At 39.8% G+C, this 18,073-nt stretch overlaps 1 protein-coding gene across 3 annotated transcripts in view; it reads left to right on the forward strand.

Moving 5' to 3' along the window:
- Positions 1 to 18,073, forward strand: part of furinb (furin (paired basic amino acid cleaving enzyme) b) — a 176,674-nt gene that overhangs the window by 140,078 nt on the left and 18,523 nt on the right. For all 3 annotated transcript variants that reach the window (XM_057835926.1, XM_057835927.1, XM_057835925.1), the window contains 3 exons: positions 2,850 to 2,967; positions 3,065 to 3,244; positions 16,674 to 16,801. In XM_057835926.1, coding sequence (XP_057691909.1) covers positions 2,850 to 2,967; positions 3,065 to 3,244; positions 16,674 to 16,801 — 426 coding nt within the window. The remainder of the gene's footprint in view (positions 1 to 2,849; positions 2,968 to 3,064; positions 3,245 to 16,673; positions 16,802 to 18,073) is intronic.

Below are 18,073 nucleotides of genomic sequence, written 5' to 3' on the forward strand. Positions count from 1 at the left end.
CATTGTAAAAGTTGTCGTACTTGCTCTTCGTTGCTCTCGTCGGCTTGGCGTATAGCAAAATCATGTTTGACAATGGCGGTGATTTCGCGCTGAACCAGAAACAACAGTATGAGCGGACAAATCACAGTATATTTCCGCTGCGTCATATGCGTCGACGTGAAGCAAAGTCAGAAAATTCTGTAGGAGCACGTTAGGCTACGATGAGGGGTCATAAATCGGGTCTTCCTTGACGGCGCAGGTCTGACGCGGAAGCATAACTCGGCCTTAAGTCGTCGGCAGGTTCAAACATTTAAGGATTAATTGTAGAACATCCTTCCTGGGAGTCCTCGTCATCGCTAACGTCAAGAAAAAGCGATCCCGAACAGGTACTTTTGCTGGAAATATCACTATCGCTGGTGCTGCTATAGATAAAGTCCACCATGTCTTCTGCTGCCTTTTGTAAATGACCTCACACTTACGGGTTTGGCAAGGCATTATTGACGGAGTGCTAAAAAAACAGGGGTGAAAGTGGCTAGAATTTCTTGCCGGAACTCCCTGACAAAAAGGTCACCAGGTTTTTTTTTTTGTTTTTTTTTTTTGTTTTTGTTTTTGTTTTTTAATTCCATGCACATTGAAATGGAATATATTTTGAACATAACATAAACATTGACTTTTTAATATTATAAGGAAATAAGTAGCCCAACATAGGTAAATGAACAAAAATGAGTCCAAAGTGTACATAAACTATTCTGCCAAATGTATCACATTTAAGACAAGCATTTCTGGACCTCATTGCAGTAAAAAAAAATGTTCAAAACGTTATTGTGCTCAATCTTACTTTAGTTATATTTGCTTTACCACGAGAACTGCATGTAATGCTTAATGTATCATTTATGATCCAAATTAGAGGACATATATATACAAACTAATTTTTTTTAAAATGTCTTTTTCTTATTACGTTTAAGGACCACATAAAGTTTTAAAATTGGGGAAAAAAATCTATTTTCTGTTCATTATTTCTGTGGTCAGGCATTATTGGGTTAACAAGATATTCTGAAGCTCCCAATCAGAGGAAATAGAATAATTTTCTGTTGCATTGCCCTTTTTTAATCACATTAATTCAAAAAGCTTGTTCTTTTTTTTTTTTTTTTTTGTCCCAGAAAACATGTGCATTTGAACCAATCAGAGCTAACTATCCATGCAAATCACATGTCAGGTCAGTATGTCAGCCAATTGAACCGGCAGCTGGAGTCCCAGGCAGGGAGCGTGGTTAGCTGAGCACATGCACATATCGACACACACATCAGTCACACACTGGGAGAACTCCATGCTGTCCGTGGAATAAATAAATAATAAATATCAGTGGAAACGGATGACACCACACGAGCACTTTATTATGCCTGTTGTTAACATTTGTGTATGTAAATCTGACGTTAGTAGATTGTTTTCCTCTTGGAGATGCCTGTGTGGCAGCCAAGCAGGTTGTTTTTAACATGGGGTTTTGACAGTTGCCGTCATATTTTCGGGATCAAAGCAACGTTCAGCCCCGTTCCGGCGTCGACCTTCTTGCCGGAATGGCGTTCCACTACGGCCCACTTTCACCTCTGTAAAAAACTAAAACGCAAATTTTTCTATCAGGTATACGTTCGTTACGAATGACATAGTCGTTTCAACCAACTCGTCCAACATTTAAATTCGTCAAACTACACCGAAATTTGGCATCTGTCCTTTAATGTATAAGACACAGCTATGAAGTAGTAACTTGACTTCATAAAAGTGACAACCTACATGCTATGTAGAATTCATATAATTTTTCATTGCATGTATTTTATTGAAGTTGCTAACACATACTGTATTTTTGTATTGTGCCAATATGTCAGGGAAATAAAATGAAAATAGACAGGAATTCCATTGTTTTCTCAGCAGTGGTTGTGAGAAGAAGCCGGCTGAGATTGGGAGAGTTAGACCTAGCCCCCTTTTGCCTAGTTTATATTTTTGAAATCAAGCCAATTATAGTAGTGATTTCTGTGATTTATTTGTATACAAATGTACATGTAATAATCAACATAGTTTAAATGCCAGCTTTGTTATTTTACAATACAATAGAACTCAGACCAAACTTAATCATGCCAAAAAAAAAAAAACAAAATCCCAAATTAATGAGAAATAAACTGTTCAAATTTATAAACATTTGTGAAAAGCAAAATTAATCACCGTACATACTTAATTGTTTTTTTTTAATTCCTCCCTTTTGGAAAGATTCCATTTTGTTCGGATCACAGTAATTAAACGGATAGTTGAGAAAAAATTATTTAATAATGATTTATCTTTTACTCTTTTACTTTTTTTTTAGCAGAATAATTTTGCAATGAAACGGGAGAGTTTGAAAAAGACTTCTAACCACTGCATATCTGTGTATGCCATGGATGATGACAGACTGAGAAATCAGTTATTCTGTAGTCAAGAGCAGCAAAATCCATGGACTTAGATGGGGTTTGTCTTTTTCTTTTTAATTCATTTATTTATTCATTCATTTTTGCAAATATAGAGAGATGTGCCTAAGATAAAGCAACATTTACTGTAGCCATGGGTAACTGTATCGTCTTCCATAGATGAACAAATAACAAAACATAAGGTGGATACATTAACAGCCTTCACAAACAAAATTCCCTTCTACCCAAGAGAGACGAAAACAACAAAGGTTCAGCATCTACGTATAAAATGTCACTAAAGCAAATCTATATGCTTGACATTTTCTCTTGTTTATGGGCTCAACAAACCACCACAAAGTTTATTCTAAGGTCAATATCCTAGCAATTGCCAGGAAAAAGTTCTGAAAAAGTAATGTCAGCAATGGTTTCCTTCCACAGTGAGTCACTCATACGGATACGGGATCCTGGATGCCGGAGAAATGGTGGCGTTGGCGCAAAACTGGACCAGAATGGGGCCACAACACCAGTGTGTTCAAACCATGCTCACAGAACCAAGGTGAGTGGTGAACACATCATTCAGCATACTGGCCCTCAGGAGTGGCAGGATTCTTTGTGGACACACGCACCATTAAGCTGTCTTGTCAATTCCCTAGAGATATTGGGAGCAGGCTGGTGTTCAGTAAGAGTGTGGATGCCTGCTGGGGACGGCCTGACTATGTCAGTTCTCTGGAGCACGTTCAGGCTCGTCTCACACTCCTCCACAACCAGAGAGGCAAGCTGGCCATTCATCTCGTCAGTCCACTGGGCACGCGCTCTACTCTCTTGTTTCCCAGGTACAGTACAATGAAACACACTGCACCCTGGTCACTTTGGCTTTTTTTCCACCACTCTAAATTTCACACATGAGATGAAACAAACCTAGAATGTGTGATGCAGAGTCCCCAAAGGAGATGGAAATTCAATGCATGCTTGTTGAATCGCAGCAACTCTGACATCTGCTTGAATGTGTTTTCTGTGTTTGGCAGTGCGCCACATCGTAACGGCTGGTAGTTTCCTAACAACTATCTATCGGATTGAAGGTTGTTGGGTTTTGTTTACTTATTTTATTTTTTATTTTTTTGGTGGGGTGTATCACAATAACTTTTCTCTTCCCACTGCTACATTTACTTGAAACTTAACTCTAATACCCCTTTCCCACTGGCCAAAAAACCCATGTCAACCCACTAACAATCGGCTTTTGGTGGCAGTGGGAAAGGTGCAGCGACCCGCCTCGACCCGTGTCAATCAACCCGCCAAGCAACCCGCGTTAAAATCACCTCGGCTCTGATCGTCATGCAGTGTGAAAGCAAAACCCCGGGTCAACAGTCAACACCCTAATCTACGTGGTGACGTAGGCTCTTACGTGATGCGTCATAACGTGCCAGTCGCCACCCATTTAGCACGCCCCACAACCGTAGTTACGTCGATGCTCACAACAAAGCTAGTAGAAGAAGAAGGAGCCAGTAGCACACCACATTGAACAACATGTCCCAGCATTGGAAAGATGATGAGACCTGCCAGCTCCTTTCCATCTGTGGAGAAGAGGAGATTCAGCGACAGATGTCTGGGACCGTGCAAGACACAGCAATTTATAAAAATATTGCTGGTAAATTAAAGCTCGAGGCTACGACCGGACGCCAAGGCAGATCATTTTGAGGGCAGTAAAAAGCATAAAAACAGAGAACAAACGGAAAGGAGGTTTCCATGTTGCTCTGCATTGTTTACTTCCTTGAAATGAATGAATTCGGTCGCACTTGTTGACGCGCATCTTAGCGTGGTGACGTCACGTAACCTTACGCACGGCTGAGGAGGGGTGGAGGGTTAGACGGGTGGGAAAAAAAAAAAGACATGGCTTTTTTTTTTGTCAATGGGAAAGGTGCCAAATGCCAATTGCTAGTGGGTGGCATCGGCTTGGAAAAAACGCGCGTTGACCCACTAGTTTCAGTGGGAAAGGGGCATAAACAGTGTTGTCACAGATTATTTAAAAAAGTAATTTAAATACTGATTACACCTCAAAAAAGTAACCGTTACTTTACCGATTACTTTATTATCAAAGTAACTGTGTACTTTTTGCCAATTTTTCTCCTTTTGCTGCCTCAACATAAAAATGACAACAAAAAAATGTCATCGGATGTAATTGAATTTTCACATAAGGCTTCATCTTTGAGTTAGCGGGGGTTTAATTAGTCGATGGAGTTGATTTCAACCACCATTGACTCGCGCTAGCTTAGCCACCCCGGAGCCCTGAAACTACGTCTAAATAAACCCCGGCTAACTCCAAGATAAAGCCTAATGTCAAAAATTCTAAACTTCCCCTTTAAAATAAAGACCTAGCTGTTAAAATGTCGTCTATAAAAGTTGTAAAGCAATAAAACAGAAAAAATCAATGAAATAAACAAGAATCCTACAACGTATTTCATAATGGGTCAAAATCATTTTTCGAGCAGATCATGTGACTAGCACCTAAGACACTAGCTTTTGCTTTGCTACGCTAGTGCTAGCACCTGTGGAGGCAAGATGGGTATTTAGAATTTCTGTAAACCTAAGCTTTCAAACGCAACCAACAACAACTGAGCATGAACAGTTTTATATATACAGTGCCTTGCAAAAGTATTCGGCCCCCTTGAACCTTGCAACCTTTCGCCACATTTCAGGCTTCAAACATAAAGATATAAAATTTTAATTTTTTGTCAAGAATCAACAACAAGTGGGACACAATCGTGAAGTGGAACAAAATTTATTGGATAATTTAAACTTTTTTAACAAATAAAAAAATGAAAAGTGGGGCGTGCAATATTATTCGGCCCCCTTGTGTTAATACTTTGTAGCGCCACCTTTTGCTCCAATTACAGCTGCAAGTCGCTTGGGGTATGTTTCTATCAGTTTTGCACATCGAGAGACTGACATTCTTGCCCATTCATCTTTTCAAAACAGCTCGAGCTCGGTGAGGTTGGATGGAGAGTGTTTGTGAACAGCAGTCTTCAGCTCTTTCCACAGATTCTCGATTGGATTCAGGTCTGGACTTTGACTTGGCCATTCTAACATCTGGATACGTTTATTTTTGAACCATTCCATTGTAGATTTGGCTTTATGTTTTGGATCATTGTCCTGTTGGAAGATAAATCTCCGTCCCAGTCTCAGGTCTTGTGCAGATACCAACAGGTTTTCTTCCAGAATGTTCCTGTATTTGGCTGCATCCATCTTCCCGTCAATTTTAACCATCTTCCCTGTCCCTGCTGAAGAAAAGTAGGCCCAAACCATGATGCTGCCACCACCATGTTTGACAGTGGGGATGGTGTGTTCAGGGTGATGAGCTGTGTTGCTTTTACGCCTAACATATCGTTTTGCATTGTGGCCAAAAAGTTCCATTTTGGTTTCATCTGACCAGAGCACCTTCTTCCACATGTTTGGTGTGTCTCCCAGGTGGCTTGTGGCAAACTTTAAACGAGACTTTTTATGGATATCTTTGAGAAATGGCTTTCTTCTTGCCACTCTTCCATAAAGGCCGGATTTGTGCAGTGTATGACTGATTGTTGTCCTATGGACAGACTCTCCCACCTCAGCTGTAGATCTCTGCAGTTCATCCAGAGTGATCATGGGCCTCTTGGCTGCATCTCTGATCAGTTTTCTCCTTGTTTGAGAAGAAAGTTTGGAAGGACGGCCGGGTCTTGGTAGATTTGCAGTGGTCTGATGCTCCTTCCATTTCAATATGATGGCTTGCACAGTGCTCCTTGAGATGTTTAAAGCTTGGGAAATCTTCTTGTATCCAAATCCGGCTTTAAACTTCTCCACAACAGTATCTCGGACCTGCCTGGTGTGTTCCTTGGTTTTCATAATGCTCTCTGCACTTTAAACAGAACCCTGAGACTATCACAGAGCAGGTGCATTTATACGGAGACTTGATTACACAGAGGTGGATTCTATTTATCATCATCGGTCATTTAGGACAACATTGGATCATTCAGAGATCCTCACTGATCCTAACTTCTGGAGTGAGTTTGCTGCACTGAAAGTAAAGGGGCCGAATAATATTGCACGCCCCACTTTTCAATTTTTTATTTGTTAAAAAAGTTTAAATTATCCAATAAATGTTGTTCCACTTCACGATTGTGTCCCACTTGTTGTTGATTCTTGACAAGAAAATTAAATTTCATATCTTTATGTTTGAAGCCTGAAATGTGGCGAAAGGTTGCAAGATTCAAGGGGGCCGAATACTTCTGCAAGGCACTGTATGTGTATATACAGTATTGTATATAAAAGTTTAGCGACACCTCAAAGGTGGATACTATGAAGAATGTAGAATATAAAACCTGTTTTCAGTTATTTCACTTTTTTTTGCCATTTCACATGTTCGTTCATAGTTTTGATGTATTCAGAGAGGATTTACAATAGTAGTGAAAATATATCAAACGTAAAAATGTTTAGGTGTGTCCAAACTTTTGACTTTTGTTTCAGTCATCAACATGCTTTGCCCCCAGCCCCACAAAAGTAAAACTCCGCCTATGGTTACAAACACTGACAATAAAATGTGCATAAAGGCTGGTTACAAACTGTGGAAGTGCTGGCTGTCTTTTTACCTGTAGGCTTTGTGTGGAGTTTTGTCGCATTGTCCCGCAATTGCAAGTGCTTCCTTGTTGAATTGAATGTAGTTTTTAGCGGCCAACAGTCTTTTTCAGCCAGCGTAAAGTTTGCAACGCACGGAGATTTTTTTGTCATCTTTACTGGACAGAAATGTGAAGTAATGGCTGTATTTCCAGTGAGCAAAGGCATCCATTTGCGGTATATATCCTGCCTTTCACTGTTAGCCTCGCTGCCTCGTCAGAATGCTATGTTGTTGACCGCCGTGGCAGACAGACTCAAACAGCATCGTAATACACCTGACCCGTTCTTTTTTTCCCCCCGATGAGAAATGGTCTTTGTACATGACTACAGTATGCTTCATTCTACATACATTATGAGGCAAAAACAAAATAGTAACGCACAGGCACTAGGGAAACTAACTTTAATCGGATCACTGGCTTGGAAAAATTAACGCGTTAGATTGCTCGTTACTGAAAAAAGTAATCAGATTACAGTAACGCGTTACTGACAACACTGGGCATAAATCAGCATTTCTGCACTCATGCTATATAATTGTGAATTTTTATAATTGTGCTGCTTTCAAAGCAATATCTTAAATATTTTTTCATGATTTTCAAAAATGCTGATGAAAAGTAATTACTAGGAATAAGTGTCAACTTTTAAGATACAGTGGTACCTCTACTTACGAAATTAATTGGTTCTGAAAGTAGATTCTTAACTTGAAAATTCAGTGAGTAGAGATGCGATTTCCATGTAAATGCCCTAATCTGTTCCAAGCCCCCCAAAACTGACATACATCTTAAATAATGCAATGCAAATGAATCAAAACATGAAACAAATGCATGTTACATTAGATTATTGCACAATAAACATAAAATTTGAGTTGTGCATGATGTACAAACCCAAGAGTAGAGTAAAGAAAAAACATTAATACTCACATGTAAAGCTGTCTGAACACGAGGGGCAAATGAAGAGGATGCTGGGATACACACGCCCACATACAGCAGAGGTCCCTCTTATCCAATATGATGCCAGGAATGCTAGGCAATAGCCAGTTGCAGAGCAGCTATAAGTATGTTACGTTCGGTAATCTCTGAGAGCTGCGAGTACCAGCCATACTGTTAAGCCTGTCGCGATATGCAACAGGTCAAATTATCGCACGGTAAATAAAAACGAGGGCGGTAATTTTCCCGGCTGCGATTTATTGCTGCGTGCATACTGCGTGCATGCTAGGCACACATGCGTGTTGACTGCATATGAGACTCCAGTTCCTTTCACAGATCTTTATTGGCTATCTACACGCCGTACAATTAAAGTTCAGACATACAAAATAAGGAAACACGTCTATATTAAACATTGTAAAATGTTAGCATTGATACATTGAGGCTAATGGAAAAAAAGAATGTACTAACCACATTAGCCTGCTATAAAACATTGGCAGTCTTCTCCACAAGACAAAATTGTTGGTTAAAAGGTGACATTTCAAACATTAAAACTCGCTGGATTACAGCATTTGCAAACGATGCGATCAAAAGAAAAAATAGCTATTACTGACACTACATGCATGAAGAAAAGCTAAGTGAACTTTGTTTTTGTATTTTTTATACTGAGTGTAAAGGTTACAGTTAGCGGCTTAGCAAACGTACTTCCGGTGAACATTTCAAAATAAAAGCACGCCATGTTCAGATTTCCGGAGGTAATCTCACATACTTCAGATTTCACACTAAGAATAGATTTAAGATGACATTCATTCTAAAAAAAATCTAATTGGCAATGATACAATATATCCTCATTAAAATATGAAAAGCTATAAATGTTTTGGTGGTTTTAGTTAAAGCAGACACTGTTTTTTTCATCTGTGTTTATTTGACAAAGATCAGATCACATTTGATGGTTATTTTATGCAGATATGTGAGAAATTCCAAAAGGGTCAGATACTTTTTCATACCACTGTACAGGCTAATTTCCCCTGGAGACAAAAAACAATAATACCTAATATAATACATCCTTCCTGGAAATAAATCTAAAATGTCATTTAAAATCTGAACTATTTCTGATATCAATATCCAGACAGTTAGCCGTTTAGAATGACAGAAATAAATAATTACAGGCAGCTCCTTTCCACTTCCTCTTTGTCTGTGACTGTCACCTTATGCTTAGCTATTATTAGCTTTCAGCTTAGTTTAACGGCACTCAGTAATGGAGAGTAAACCTTTGAACAATGCAGGAGAAATGATGCAGATAGTATAGGGCACAGACTTCATAATATACTGACGGGTCGCAGGGCCAATTAATAGGGGGCTGCATTGTTTGTGTGGTCAAAGCTGACCGAGTGGAATCACAGACAGGGAGCTTTATTAGTTAAAAATTCTTGTGAATAAATGCTTAAATCCTATAATTCTTTATAGATATGTGCATAAAACAGTCTCGATTCTTGGTTAAAGGCAAAAAAATGTGCAGTTAGCAATTATTTTACGTAAATATTGCGAACCATGATGCAGCGGTCGCCCTATGTAAACAGAGCTTCTCCGGTGAAAATTCTTGTGAATAAATGCTTAAATCCCTGAATTCTTTATAGATATGGACGTAAAACAGTCTCGATTCTTGGTTAAAAGCAGAAAAATACAGGCATTTAGTATTTATTTTACGTAAGTATTGCGAACTATGATGCTAGTCAGTAAGCAAATACAGCGGCCTCCTTATGTAAATAGAACTTTTCCGGTGAAAATTCTTGTGAATAAATGCTTAAATCCCTGAATTCTTTATAGGTATGGACGTAAAAGAGTCTCGATTCTTGGTTAAAAGCAAAAGAAACCGTGCAGGTAGCATTTATTTTACGTAAATATGTCGAAGTACGATGCTAGTCTTTTAGTCAATGTGGCGGCAGCCTTACAACAAAGAGCTTTTTACATTGAAAATTCATGTTAATAAATCCTTAAATCCCCGAATTCTTTATAGATCTGAACGTAAAACAGTCTCGATTCTTTGTTAAAAGAGCATAAAAACAGGCAGTTGGCATTTATTTTACGTAAAAATGACGACCATTACTTTGAATCCTCGAACAAATCACTCCTGAGACAAACCTTACTGTTGTATGCGGTACAGCTTTCTTACTTTTTCAACCTGAATCCGCCATTGGATCGCTGCAAGTGTCGCTGCGACCGACTGCGAATAACTGAAGCGGATTGTGGGATTGCCCCCTACTTGAAGGTGTGGCGCAGTGAAGCTGGAATCTGATCTGTCAATATCATTATAAAGTCTATATCTAAGGCTACATCTACACTAGGACAGATACTTTTCCCAGAGGTATTTTGCCGAATATTGTTATACCTGTCCGCACTGAAGTTTAAGGTCCGTTTAAGGCCCCCGCGCTTCTGCAAGGTACACCTGCATATGCGCAAACTATGCATGCAATGAAAGGAGCAGCCTCTTATGTTACGTCATCGCCCAGGCAGTTTACCTCTGAATCGGAAACTCATTACTCGCCGGCGTGAAATTTCAAAATTACTACACCTTCTAGATCAGGGGTCGGGAGGTCTGTTTTGTGATCACTGGTTTTTTTTTTTCGTGAACACAATTGAACGCATCACGCGGGAGAGAGAGTGAAGGGAGAGGACGCTTGGCTCTTACGAGCAGTCGCCAAGTTTTGACAGGCAGAAATGTCTTGAAAAAAACTGATCGTGTTTCTCTTTGACTGGGGGTACGACGCAGGTCAATTTTCGGGGTTTAATTTTCCTCTACACATTTTTATATACTCATGTTCGTTCGGCATTGAATTGGGAGGGGCCAGCCCCACAGCTGACTGATCGGAGACAATGCGGGAGACGAGCTTTGTAAAAAAAACTTTCAGTTCCGCGGCATTGCGATGGGAGGACCACAAATGGGCACTGAATTAAAGCATGTTATTGTGGAATGTGTGGAAAGGAAAATAGGAGCAGGAATGCCACGTCGTGATCGTCTGCCTCCATTGTTTACGATGCCGTCATGCCGCACTAAAAATGGCGACTGCATGATGTCACTTCCTTAGTATCTGATTGTTGTATGGAGACAGCAGTCAATCTTAGACTGCGGGTAATGTTGCCCGCCTGGATTATCCGTGTAACAACTAATCCGGATACAAGGGATAGTAGTGTAGCCGACATGCCGTATAGTCCCAACTAATTACACATTTAAGGCCATTATCCGTCCTAGTGTAGACGTAGCCTAAACCTTGAGATTTTAGTTCATGGGATGTTTTACAACTTCCGTGACGCTGTGTTTGTGAGTGGATTTCTCACCCGAACCTTCAGTGGTGCTCTATAAGCACATATGCAGAGGACAGACAGTAAGGAGTTTAGCTTCTACCGTGTGGAGTGGACTGAACGATTTTAAGAGAAGGGATGCGTGAGAGAAAGATTCTAATATTCAAATCGTACATTATTGCGTGACCAAAATGAGAACTGAATATATTTTACTTTGAATGAAGTCTACAGCTCCAAAAATACTTATTGCGTCCCAAATTATTGGGGGGGGCAGCTTAGTTGAGGAGGTGCACGTGTCCCACCCGTCCCCTTCGGGATAACTGCCCTTGCTCGAAGGGGTACTGAAGTCAGCTTACTCCGGGCAGTAGGCAGGGTACACCCTGTACTGCTTCTGCTTGTCAGTCAATCGCATAGCGCATACAGACAAACAACCATTTACGCACACACTCACATTGACAGACAATTTCGAGTGTTCAATCAGCCTATCATGCATGTTTTTGGGGATGTGGGAGATACCTGGCTGGAGACACTCCCCACAGGGAGAACATGCAAACTACACACAGGGACGCTGGAGCCAGGATACAGTCCCAGTCACAGAACTGTGAGGCGGACATGCTAACCACCGTGCCTCGTGTCCACATTATATAGTGGGATATTTAATCCAAAAGACATGAAGCTCAATAGTCTGTAAAAATCTACAAATAAACCTTAATGGGCTATAAAACATAACGTTCAAAGCAGGGAACAAAGTAGCGGATATAGTCCCAAAATTATAGTAATTGTGACATTTCTCATGAATTTTTAATGACTCTTTTAAAGGGATCCTCTATTTTAGAGACAAGTAATTCTTAAAACATAAATGTTAGTATGAGTTATAATAATTTGATATTAAAACCCCTCTTAATGTTTTTGTTTTAATAATTGTTTTAATAAAGTTTGTAAAATTATTTTAAGTGATAGGTCGCCATTCTTGTTATGTCGCAGTGCGTGACGTCACTGGCCCCGAATGCCGAAATTCCAGCTTGTCACTCGTTAGCTTTCCCAACATGTCGTCAGTTCTACCCTTCCTATTTGAACCAGATCTGAAAAGTGAAGAGCAGGACAGCACTGTCGGTCGTTCACAAGACAAGCTTCAGGGAAAAATGCGTGCAGCAAATACCTGATAAGACAAAAGTTGGGCAAAACTGGTGATGCGAGAGAGTCCTGTTGGGAAGTTGGGAACTCCGGTTGGAAAAGCGAAAGTGCATGCTGTTGGGATTCGGGAACTCCGGTTTTATTAGCAGATATTCAAGGTAAGCATATTGCATTTTCAAACGTTTTTCCCAATATAATTATGTAGATTGTTAGCATCCAGAGCTGTCGTGTGCTTTACATACAGTACAGGCCAAAGAGCACACCTTGTGTAATCCAGGTCTTGCACATTGTAACGCGTGGTAGCTAAGATATGTGTATAAAAGGACCAGAAAGGGGAGAAGCTTCCACTTATGCACATTTATTCACAAAAAATAATATTTCCACCTTGACCACTCTTCACTCGGGAGCTCAGCAGTACGCAAACACGCATTCCCTGACGAACTCCAACATTGTTGTAAGGTCCACGTCAGAGTCACTGTCGTCACTGTAGCGTGCCATAGTGCTTTAATTATTTAGTATGATTTGGGGAAAACTCCCACGAAGAATAGTCAACAAAAAAGATAGCAATACTAATCCAAATCCACATTTTTTACTCACTCGAAGATCCAGGAATTAGACCGATCCCATGGCAATATCGCAGCCGTGATTAGGCCGTCGAATCCACAAAATACACTGATCCGAAAAGCCGCTGTGGGACCGACGAATAAAAATAAATGGACAGATCCAAAACCATTATTGCAGACGCGATGGGACCCTTACTTGACTGAGGATCCAGGAAAAATGTTCGGGCGCCAGTTGTAACGCGTGGTGGGTAGGATACATGCATACAGGGACCAAAAAGGGGGAGAAGCTTCCACTTATGCACATTTATTCACTAAAAATAAAAATTCCACCTTGACCACTCACTTCACTCCCCTTTTTTCCATTTGACTGGAAATTGCATCCAAAAGCAGCACATCGTGGCATTTTACTTCGCGAGTTTAGGCAGCAATAAGCAGTTGTTGAACACGCTACACATTCGGAACGATACCAATTACGTCATCACTGCGAGCCCGCAAACCATGGCGCCAACTAACGGTCAAAATATGGACTAAATATTATAAAATATTGCCAACTAACGGTCAAAATATGGACTAAATATTATAAAATATTGCCATTGATTTAACATTTTATGTGTTTCTAACAACATATTTTAGTACAAGAGAACAATTGTCGTTTATTAGAGCCTACATGTATTTAAATCAGAGGATCACTTTAAGAATGCAAACGACTTTCAACGATATATTGTGCTACATAGTCTAATCTTGTTTGAGGTAAATATGTGATTTTAGCCAGAAAAATTGAAAACTTTAAATAGGATGTCATTTTATTTATTTCCGAAAACATTTACTTTGGTTTATTTGAGGGCTGTCAAATTTATTGTGTTAACGGGCGGTAATTAATTTCTTTAATTAATCACGTTAATATATTTGACGCAATTAAAGCATGCACGGAATGACCCGTTCATGTGATGCCTCAAACAGTTTACAATGACGTCATTTTAGCACATTAAGAGCGAAAAGGCAGGGAAATGCGAGTGGACACAGGTGTTCTGTGGACCATGCCTTTTATTGGCTTAAGCTTTGGCAACTCTCTCACATCAAATATAAGTATTGTGGCGAAAAACGTGGGGAAGGATGAAATGAGACAATCTTTTTCTTGACACGTTTAATGGAACACAACGCAGAACATACTGTATACCATTTGCAGCCACTACTAACAGTCATGGTTGCCCAACTTCCCATCATGCATTTGGGCGGAGCAGGAAACGATATTTTTCTTAACACGCTTAAATGAACACAACGCAGAACATACTGTATACCATTTGCAGCCACTAGTAACAGTCATGGTTGCCCAACTTCCCATCATGCATTTTGGCGGAGCAGTTGAGCCGCTACAGTATCATTTAGTGAAAGCACGACAAAAATAAAATTCCTATCTCTCAAAAGAATAAAATTCACAAAAAGAAAATCGCTCAATGCAAAGAGAACTGGCATTTCTAATTAAAATAGCTATGCAAAATACACATAAAACCTACTCAGATTTAGCCTTGGCTAGATCTCTAATTAATTTAAAACATTAAGAGGGGTTTTAATATAAAATTTAACTTGTACTCAAATTTATCTTTTTTTATTTTATTTTTTTATGCAGTTGTATTGTCATCATCATCAGTATCATTGACAATCATTGACATTTACAAAATGTGATATGATTTGCCGGAAGAAACCGAAGAAGACGACAAAGGCGGACGAGATAAAGCATATGCTTATCAGTTTCCCGTTCCCCATACAACTAAAGACGCACATTCAGGCATGGAACATACATCAAAACTGTAGAATAACACAGTCAACAATCTGGGTTTAGTGACTAAGCGTCCAGTCAAGCAGCTCGATTAATTTTAGGGCGTACAAGGTTATGACTTTGTCATGTACCTGACATTTTTGCATCTGTTTGTTGAGGGACATTTTGTTGTGGCTATGTGTGTGACATGTTATCACAGCTGGTGTGAGTAGCGACTCAAAATGCTTTTCTTATAAGTCTCTTAAAAGGATACATTGCTGAGGTGTACATGGTGGCAACAATTGGCGCACACAAGGTCACTGTAACAGTTTCATCAGACATGAATGAATGAGAAAATCAAACAACATGCTGTACGTATTTTGTCCCAAGATTAATGTCTCCACAACGAAAACATGCTTATTATTCGTTCCATACAGTGGGGAGAACAAGTATTTGATACACTGCCAATGGGTTTTCCCATTGTGAGAACAAGTATTTGATACACTGCCAATGGGTTTTCCCATTGTGAGTGTATCAAATACTTGTTCTCCCCACTGTATATTAAGTAAACTAGACATTTGAATCAGGAGCTTGGTAGACACAGCAGATAATTATGTTTTTATAATTGGGGATTAGGAGTTCAATTGTAATACATTCCAGGAGATTGTCAATCATAATTGCAACACCCCCCCCCCCCCTTAGATGCCCAATACTCTTGTGTCATGTTATATCCGTGCAAATTAAAGTCAGAGCCTTTGTTGTCTTTAGTAGATAATCCTTAATGTGTTCAAGATTCTTGTAACTCCTGCCGTTGATAAATTTCAGCTACCGTCCACATCCACGAGTTGTTATACTGGTCGGCTGTGTAGTATTTACAGTTATCCAGCAAGACTCGTAATAGCTCTAATCTTCATATCCTGCGTCTTGACAAGGATCCTGCAATCCGAGTCCCAGGTGTTGGCTATTTTCCCAGCTTTCTTGAGTTGACGAGCTTTTCTTGCAATTTCGGCATTTCGGCGAGTTAAGTTCAAAAAAATCTTCAACCCTTTCAGGTGGTGGCGCTGGTTAAGCAGGGCAGTCTTGGTCTTGTGGTCTGCCAGCTTCATGAGCACCGTCGCCGGTCCTCTCCCCTCAGATGGGAGCAGAAGGCAGCGACGGATGTCCAGCGGTTGCATGTTTATTCCATACTCTTTCAGCTTAGCAATTGCCTGTTGCGCCACTGTGTCCCCTGGGCCAGGCGTCAGTTGTAATCCAGAAATGATGAGCTCATTTGCGCGTCGGCACTGGTCGAGATCGTCAGCCAAAATTTCCAGCTTCTTGATGTGAATATTTCTCTCCTCGACCGCCTGCTTGAGTTTCTCGTTTTCAGCGCGAATTAAATGGAGCTCTCTGACGACTTCTTGATTCTGGTTTTGAAACAAGCCAGTCAAGGAGACCTCCAACTTCTGTATGGAGGATTTTATTTCATCCAAGTCTCCAGGTTTCAAATTCTTTGGAGCCATACTGAGAGTCGAGCTTGCTGGCCCTGAGCGCTTATCGGTTAAGAGAAGAGAGTGCTTCAGAGTGCGTCTGTACGCGGCGAAGGCTGAGCAGCGTACAGACTACAAACTAAAAACTACAAGTCTTTCTATCCGTGGATCCCTTTGACAGAAAGAATGTTAATAATGTTAATGCCATCTTGTGGATTTATAAACAAATACAGTACTTATGTACAGTATGTTGAATGTTTATGTCCGTCTTGTCTTATCTTTCCATTCCAACAATAATTTACAGAAAAATATGGTATTTTTTAGAGATGGTTTGAATTGCGATTAATTACGATTAATTAATTTTTAAGCTGTGATTAACTCAATTAAAAATTGTAATCGTTTATTTTAATTTAGTACTACACTAAACCATGCTTTTCATTCCTATACAGAGAAAATGAATACTATGGCTTCTCTTGCAGGCCAAACGACTTCTCCACTGCGGGTTTCAATGACTGGGCCTTCATGAGCATCCATTCGTGGGATGAGGATCCTCAAGGGGAATGGACTTTGGAAATAGAAAATGTGGCAGCCAATAGCCGTGACTATGGTAACATAATTGGCTTCCATTATTTATCACTTGCATCACATCTAATACCTATCCACACAACTGGTTTTATTTTTAACAACATACAGTATACAACATTAGTGGTACTGTACTGGGCATGTGTGCAATCAATTCAGACCTTACCTTGTGGAATTTGCAGTCACATTCTGAAAGCATGAATGGTAACATTGTTGGACTGTTTAAATGGACATACACTTATGTGCCCTGTGATTGACTGGCTTCTGCCAGAAGTCGCATCTGGCATGAGCCTGAACAAGATAAGCTTTAAAAAATAAATGGCTGTATAAACCACTTCCAGTTCTCAGAAGGGCATTGGTCTCTGGCAAGGTTGAACTGTTAACTAATGTGGAGAAAAATATTGACTGAGAGGATGTGTTGATTTTATGTTTCCTACTAGATCTGCTGTGTGTTCTCATACATCAGGGCAGAAGATGTTTTTCATTGTGAACATACACAAATCTCTCCAGTTAACAGCCAGTTAATCTCGTAATTAAAACCCCGAATAAGCACTAAGGCTAATTTAATGACATCATGTGTAGTACATTGGGGATATCTTAAATTTTGTGCATGATGCTGATTGGTAACTAACATCTAACCACAAAATAATGGCCTTCTAGCCTCAAGGAAGGCAGGTATAATAAAAGTGTCTCAGTAACACATCCCCAGGATCTCCTAATTACAGTGTAGTGGAAATTAGCTACTTTCCAGTATTGACTGAAACATATGGACTGACTTTTGTTGGCTCATAAAATGGAAAGCATGGTATTTTTCCCTGCCCTATTGAGAAATGTTATACTGTTTTTCATTATTTTGTGTGTCACTGCCCGCTCCCTCATCACCACCACATATCTCCTAAAATCATCCGCTTGCCTTTTCATGCGCAGAAATACAGCTTGTGTCTTCCTTTTGGTGTCAGGCAATGAGAACCACAGCAGTGTTATATTATGTCAACATGTTATCTTCCTAGCTGGAACACGTATTGTCTGCTAAAGGGCAGACAGAGGCTTATTAAATGCAAGATTCCTTAACTCATTCACTACTAAACATTATTCAAAAGACATCCCTTTCTTTCAGGCGCCACAGAATATTGTGTTCTAAGATTAAATTCCCATCTTTCATCATTGAACAACACTTTGTTTCTGCTCTTTTTTGTTCTTTAGTTATGAGCAGTTGAACATAATAGCATTGTTTATACTTACTAGTATACGTCTTTGGCAGTGAATGAGTTTTAAGGGTACTCCCGATCACATATTT

This window comes from Corythoichthys intestinalis, chromosome 5 (genome assembly GCF_030265065.1).
Source record: "Corythoichthys intestinalis isolate RoL2023-P3 chromosome 5, ASM3026506v1, whole genome shotgun sequence".
Taxonomy (NCBI): Eukaryota; Metazoa; Chordata; class Actinopteri; order Syngnathiformes; family Syngnathidae; genus Corythoichthys; species Corythoichthys intestinalis.